Source organism: Gymnoscopelus braueri (assembly GCF_963280865.1).
Source record: "Gymnoscopelus braueri genome assembly, chromosome: 11".
Taxonomy (NCBI): domain Eukaryota; kingdom Metazoa; phylum Chordata; class Actinopteri; order Myctophiformes; family Myctophidae; genus Gymnoscopelus; species Gymnoscopelus braueri.
The window spans coordinates 43,421,262-43,428,761 of NC_137613.1; the positions used below are offsets into that span (position 1 = coordinate 43,421,262).

The 7,500-nt window shown below is 43.1% G+C and overlaps 1 protein-coding gene across 1 annotated transcript in view; it reads right to left on the reverse strand.

Moving 5' to 3' along the window:
• Nucleotides 1-7,500, reverse strand: part of csmd3b (CUB and Sushi multiple domains 3b) — a 592,566-nt gene that overhangs the window by 112,846 nt on the left and 472,220 nt on the right. Inside the window, exons 25-29 of the mRNA XM_080442703.1 lie at nt 4,263-4,389; nt 3,235-3,437; nt 2,227-2,418; nt 784-922; nt 239-426 (exon numbers count right to left, since the gene is read on the reverse strand). Coding sequence (XP_080298829.1) covers nt 239-426; nt 784-922; nt 2,227-2,418; nt 3,235-3,437; nt 4,263-4,389 — 849 coding nt within the window. The remainder of the gene's footprint in view (nt 1-238; nt 427-783; nt 923-2,226; nt 2,419-3,234; nt 3,438-4,262; nt 4,390-7,500) is intronic.

Sequence of the window (7,500 nt, forward strand, 5' to 3'; positions counted from 1 at the left end):
TCTTCTCAGGTCTTAATGGGTTAAGTTGCCTAGTATACCTTTAAGTGATAGAATGGTACATTATAGTGGTGGTAGAATGACAGAGAAAGAGACAGAGAAAGAGAGAGAGATTACTGTGGGTGGGTATTGTTCTATAATAACAGTAATGAATTTCACCCACTTCTTTACGCTGGTAAACCAGTGATATGTCACAATAAATAGCAAAAAAATTAAAATTAAAAAAATTAAAAACCCATACCTTTGTATTCCAAATGAAAGCCGGTGTAAGACACGGAGCCGTCGCTGCGGAAGGCTAAATGCATGGTGTTGGAGCTGCTCTCTATTCGCTCTGGCAGTTTGCTGTCCTGGAAGCTACCGATTAGGGGACTGTTGCTGTCTGGACCATCGTAGATATACAGGAAGTCATAATTAGGCTCAATGCTGAAGCTACAGACAGGGGGGGGACAAAGAGGGAGAAATGTAGAGAGGGGGAAAAAGGGTTAAATATTTAGACAACTTCTCTTTTTACTGCTACTTTTTTCAATGTTTGTAATTATTGCTTTCACTCAGTATTCTAAACCTCTCACATCACCCGCTTAGTGGGTGTTTCAGATTTATTTATACACACCTATTTAGCAGGAAAAAAATTACAAGTAGAAATCGCTACCACAGCTGGTGTGAATTTGGCGTAATCAAACACCTTGTCAAGCAAAGATTTTAAGTAATCGCTTCGTTGGATAAGCAAATGGATTCGGCGTGTTCTTGTTGACGTGGTTTTTAACCGACTGTGTCGAAGCTGTTTACCTGATGAAGGCCAACGATAGGACGTAGTCAGAGTTGACAGCGATGAGCCAATCACAGTCCTTGGAGTGTGGGTAGGGGTGGGGAAAGTTTGGAGACAATATGAACCCATTGGAGCCAGTTAGGTTCCCTCCACAAGGAGCTGCAGGGAGGGAAAAACAGACAAGAGAGCACAAAAGAAGAGATGATGCTTTCCTAGTTTTTGAAATAGTCAGTGATAAGAACAGTTGATTGAGAACATGAAAAAGTTCCTCTTAAGTTCACCTACTGTAAGGATTGGTGCATGTGTACCTGTACGTAGGAAGGTTAAGATCAGCTAGTCCACTCTGACAAACAAACCTACACCATTTGACACTGACACAGTCAGCAAAGCTCCAAAGCTTTTGCTGCCCTGCATGCAACCGGTTTAGCCTTTGAGCTGGTGTGTACACACTGTATGCTGTCTTTCAGAGACGTCCATCTTTTTAGACAATTTTGAGTAGCCGCAAGGACTTTCATGAACGACCTGTTAAAAGGAATTATCCTTTATAGCCAATTATTTTACCCCCTCTCAATTTAGTCGTTGTTATCCTTTTTGCTTAACATTTGATTGTACTACCTGTACTGTTAACAATTGTGTTCAAAAAGTATTCAATCAATCAAACACAGACCCCTGTAATGTCTTCATCGGAGAGGTCTAAATTGTATTAGTACCAGTACTAGTATTAGTTCTACCACTACTAGGGTAGCCTGATTATCAGCCTGAAGCTGCGTGGAGCTTCAGTTTGAAATTGGCTGCAGTGTCTGCGATTGCAAGGGGGAGGGGATTCGAATTCCCCTAAACCAATCACAAGAGATCCACGGATCCGCCTACATCTGACGTCATCGCACAGCTTGTTTTAGCAGATATTCGCTGATTGGTTTGTCGTTAGACCCACCCCCCACCTCCGACTCTCATTGGACGGTACGGGAGGGTATCGAAGATATCCTATAGGCTCACATTTCAACACCAGACCAAGAGGCAGTCCACTCAAGAGAGTGGGCGGGGTCTATGGTTTGGAACCAGGCTACCACTAGGGCAGTTTGGAACGTTGCTCAAAGGTGCTTTGGCCAGGGTTGCCAGATCTGCTTATTATAATTTCCACGCAAGATTTTATTTGAAAATAGCCGATCTACAAGCTCACAACGCGTCGCATCGCGACGCGTTGAGAGCTTGTAGATCTGCTATTTTCAAATAGCTGATGTATATGTTAAAGTGCTCATGTGGCCCATAGTCGCTCCTTTTGGGCTGGTTTTCCTAGACCTGGTTGCTTGTTTCTCTCACAGAATCTGGCAACACTGGCTTTGGCTGTGTTGATGGTAGCGGGAATAACCACTTAAATCCTATATATTCTGAGTCAGAATAGGGATGCTATAGGGTTCATGTGGTTTCAGCCCCCAGCCAGGTTGGTTTAATCTGTCACTCACCTATGCAGACGGGCGGGCTGGGCTGCCAGTAGTATCTATTATCCACCTGTATACAGGAGATTTTATCATCTCCCTGGAACTCGTAGCCTGGGTCACACTGAAAAGACACCGAATCCCCCGGCTCGCGGCCATCTCCACTACGACTGCCATTCATAGGCACTCCGGGATCCCGACAGGCTGTAGCTACTGAACCTATAGGACAGAGTGAGAGGAGAGGAGACAGAAGATTGAGCCTGTTCTTATAAAAAAAAAAACACAGCTTTTAGTGTCATACAAATAGCTAGGCATGAAACGATTCACTCAACTCGCCATACATTTCGAATCACGATTCTAGGTTCACGATACGATTTTTTCAAACACAAAATTTGTTTCCAGACAAAAAATCTCTTACACAAATCCAGTATTTTCTTCTCTTTCTTTTTTTTCAATACTGTGTTTTCTCTTATCGTCTTTACCCATTAAGACCTGAGGCCGATTAAAAAATAATAATCTAAATCCTAGCGCTTTAAAAAATACATATATATTCAAAGATTTGCACACATTTTCACGATTTTACAAAAATAGCAGATCTACAAGCTCATAGCGCGGCACTCGGTGCCGCGCTATGAGCTTGTAGATCTGCTATTTTTGAATATCCTAAAGAAATCTAAAAGTGACACAGATGCGTTCCCGGTCTTAATGGATTAATACAGTAGCAAATGACTGAAAACTCTTTTTTTAATCAATTCTCTTACAAATATCCTGTATTTTCTTCTTTTTTTCCTGCTGTTTGCATCGTGATACATTTTTTTTTTAATTGATTTAAATTGTCACCAGTTTGAATCAATTTGAATCGATTAGCGATAAATCGTTCCATGCCTACAAATAGCCTATACAAGAAAGGGCTCAACAAGTAACTAGAGCTAGGGTTGGGGTCATTGTAAATAGGGTTACAATGACCTTGAGCTTTGATCAATAAAATACCTACTGTTATAGCTAGCATTATTTAAAATCCTTACAGTTACTTACTGGAAAACTGAATAGCGAATCCAGACTTGCTGATGTAGAAATCGGTCTCAAATTGAATAGTGACGGTGTTGAGTGTCGAGTGGATTCCCTCGGGTAGCAGAGACCCACTGATCTCGGACAAGGACATTTCATTCTCCGCTGGGCCGTCCCAAACCTTCAGCATGTCATGGCTGGCCTCGGTGTCGAATGCCAAGAACTGGAGACTGAAATTCACCGCCACGAAAAAGGAGTTTTTTTAAGTTGCATTGATATTAATCAATCAAACTTTATTAAAGACACATGGTTCATAGCAACCATAGCAATTATTAATATTGTTTTGCTACGTTAAGGCTAGCAAAAGTTCGTTTTCCAAACCAGATAAATTAAAGTTTCAGCAGGAGAGTGAAAGACAGATGTAGAGAAACTGATTCACATTTAAAATGCATCCGAAACCTCCTGAATTTTTTGGGGTAGACAACTCTGGAATAGGGCATTCACAACTAATGATTTTTACTAGTCGACTCATTTGACCAAGTAGTAGTCGACTAGTCGACTAGTCAAAATGTACATTTAAAAAAAAATATATATATATATATATATATTTATTTTTAGGGGGGGGGGCATTGTTTTAATGCCATCCTACTACTATATTACTATTATTATTATCCTCCTGCCCTTATTTTTATGGCGTTTTAAGGGAAGCGCTTCTGGCACAGCAGCACAGCACCACAGCAGCGTCTCCAAGGATCCCCATTGCCCAATAATAGGCTTTTATTGGGCATACTTTTGACCCCCTTTTGATAAAAAATAAAGTCAGGAGGATAATAATAATAGTAAGATGGGCCATTACTATGGCATAAAAAAAATATATATATATATATATATATATATATATATCTTTTTTTTCAACTATTCGACTAGTACCAACAAAGTCGACTAGTGGTCGACCAGTCGACTAGTTGGTGAAAGCCCTACTCTGGAACACTTCCGCTGATCACAGGAGCGGGATTCATATAACTTTCAAACAAAGCAAGAGATGCTTATTTTACCTCACAATATTTCCAGAGTCCACATCGATGGTCCAGGTGCACCGCAGGTTGTTGTCGTAGGGGAATGGGTACCCGGGAGAAAGGATCCTCCCGTTAGACTCTCCTGTAAAACGACCTCCACACTCCGCTACATTATCGCACACGCACACACACACACACACACACACACACACACACACACACACACACACACACACACACACACACACACACACGTACGTTTGGGGGGTGAGAGTAGAGATTGGACATTGTGTTAATACATTTAAACACGATTAAAGACATATGCATTTGTGTTGCTCTCTCCATCTCAACATTCCCATAGCATGGCTATGGGAATGTTGACATGACAACAACATGAGTTTAAATCAGGCATGGAGAACAGAACCATTCATCTACACAGAGCGATGTGTGTTTGTATACACGTGTGTGTGTGTGTGTGTGTGTGTGTGTGTGTGTGTGTGTGTGTGTGTGTGTGTGTGTGTGTGTGTGTGTGTGCGTGTGTGTGTGTGTGCGCATATGTGTGTGTGTGTGTGTGTGTGTGTGTGTGTGTGTGTGTGTGTGTGTGTGTGGCAGTGCACGCGTGATGTATGACAGGTCAGCCCCGCTATCTGCCTGCCGCGGTGCTTTATCTAGCCAATCACATCCACTCAGCACACCTCAGCAGCCAATGAATAGTGATTAAGTGATGCCCACAGTGACAAATGGCACGGGAACTAATCTAACTCTGGTCCTTCACAGTCACACACACACCCGCAATGAGACACACACGTTTACCCAAGGAGAGGAGAGGAGAGGAGGGTAGAGGAGAGGAGAGGAGAGGGGGGCGAAAAGCGCTGAGTCAGCATTCCTCCCCGAAGAATCAGCGCCTATTATATCACAAGAAATAATCTCTCTCTCTCTCTCTCTCTCTCTCTCTCTCTCTCTCTCTCTCTCTCTCTCTCTCTCTCTCTCTCTCTCTCTCTCTCTCTCTCTCTCTCTCTCTCTCTCTCTCTCTCTAATATCTTCACCTCTTCCTCTTAACTTCCTCTCCCCCAGCGGTCAGTTCCTTCCTCTCCCCCCTCAATCCAGATGCCTCAACTCCTTCACTAGAATATTCTATACCAGTAGCAACAGGAGGGATATTAAGACTGGGGAGTTGGAGGGGGAAAGCAAGCAAGCAGGAGAGAGCGATGGAAGAGTGGAAATGAAGAAGTAGGATGAAGGAGAGCGGATAAGTAATAATATAGTAATAAGATACGAGGCGATGTGATATTAAGACTGAGAGGTTGACCCGGGTCAAAGTCAGTCATTGCTTAAATATAAAAGTCAGAGAATATCAAGCCAGCGGCTTTATGACTGTTTCATTATTGATGTTGAAAGAGAGAGACAGACTTATTAGACTGAATCAGATATCAGAGAGCGCTGAAGCGGGGCAAAAAAAAGAGGAAAGGTGCTTAAGGAAAAGAGAGGCAAAATTGGGTTAGCATCTAACAGCTCCCGTTTGAGCGCAGATTGCGGCAGCCATTTTGTGTCTTTCCACACGAGGTCTACACATTAAGGCTGGAGTTGTGGCAAGCCACACCAGGTGAGCCGTTCGGTTCAACTCCTCCTAATCAAGAGATTAAAACACAGCCTTTCTGACTGGCGCTCAATGCTGCTGCTGCCATCAGCAGAAATGAATAGTGACACTGGTATGGAATCACATTATGACAAATTGGGTTTCTGCAGTGCATAACCACTGAGGCACTTTTCTTTTTTTTGTGATATATCAGCAATGATTCTCAGCTGGTTTAAATACCGCAAACAAAATGTTGCATTATCCATGAAGTCAGTACAATGTGTATAAACCACTTTTTCAACCCGGTGTACCTACTTCGGGCATGCCATCATAGGCTAAATAAATAAAATGTAAAATATTAGCAAAACAGTGAAAATAGCCGATCCACAAACTGACAATAACAATTATCCCCTGTGAAAAAAAAAGTTGTGGTTTGTCTATGATCCTATCAGAATACGAAAAACCTGAAAAAAACCGCAAGGTCGAAGCGTTGTTCTGTTGCTGCTGTGAATAAAACTGGAGCATTTTAAAAGTGAGTTGTGAGCCCCCTTCTTGCCTAACAGAATATGTTCCTCAAGGTGCTTTGAGGGCACGTGGCCGGGGCTAACTCAAACTCAAACTTTTTCGCGACGCAGAGTCACCGGGGTGACGTTTCTGTGCAGTTTGCATAGGGAACATTACTCAGCGAGTTCATTGTGCCAACATTTTAATTCCATTTAGCTGTAAAACTGTTTATCTATGATTCAGACAGCAATGGCGGTATATTATGAGTTGTGTGCGTGCGTGAGTGAGTGTCTGTGGGGGCGTGAGTGCGTGTGTGTGCATGTGTGGGGGTGCGCGCGCGTGTGTCCTTGCATGCATGTGGGCATGCGTATGTCTGTGTGCGACGTGCATGTGTCTGTGATGTGTGTGTGAGACGTCTGTGTGTGTGTGTGTGTGTGTGTGTGTGTGTGTGTGTGTGTGTGTGTGTGTGTGTGTGTGTGTGTGTGTGTGTGTGTGTGTGTGTGTGTGTGTGTGTGTGTGTGTGTGTGTGTGTGTGCGTGCGTGCGTGCGTGCGTGTGTGTGTGTGTGAGTGTGTGTACGAGTGCGTGTGTTGGCGAGGAAGGGTCAGATCAGGTTCTGAGTCGGCTGTAGGGTGACTATTAAGAGGTTGAGTTATCAATGTAATATTCCACAGTGTAATTTATATTGTGCCAATGGTGAAACCGCATGGCAAAATAAATCATCATTATAGCTTAGCTCATGTCATCATCATATATCCATATCTATAGTGAGTGCTTGCCGCCATGCAGACGAAGCTCTGAACTCGGGAAAGAAAAAACCTGCTTCAATGCCCCGGTCGCAACGAGCTGCTCTGAAATCAAGTCAAGACGAGTCAAATTCAATTATGAAACGCTTTTTAGGGAACAGATTGGTTAGTGAGTCCTTTTCAGAGGAACAAAGGACATAATTACGGTAAAAAATTGGACAGGGCTGCAGCGTAGCCAAGCCAGACGTAGAGATAGAGGCAGTACAATGGGCTCAGTGTTAGATGTGCTGTATCTGTGTGTGCGCGTCCGTGTGCATGTGTGTGTGTGTGTGTGTGTGTGTGCGCGCACGCGAGCGGAATCAAAGGGAAAATAATAAGAAACGGTTGGTACAGTATGACAGGCATTGGGCTAGAATAGATTATAATCCACAGAGTACAACAAACAGTCTTTG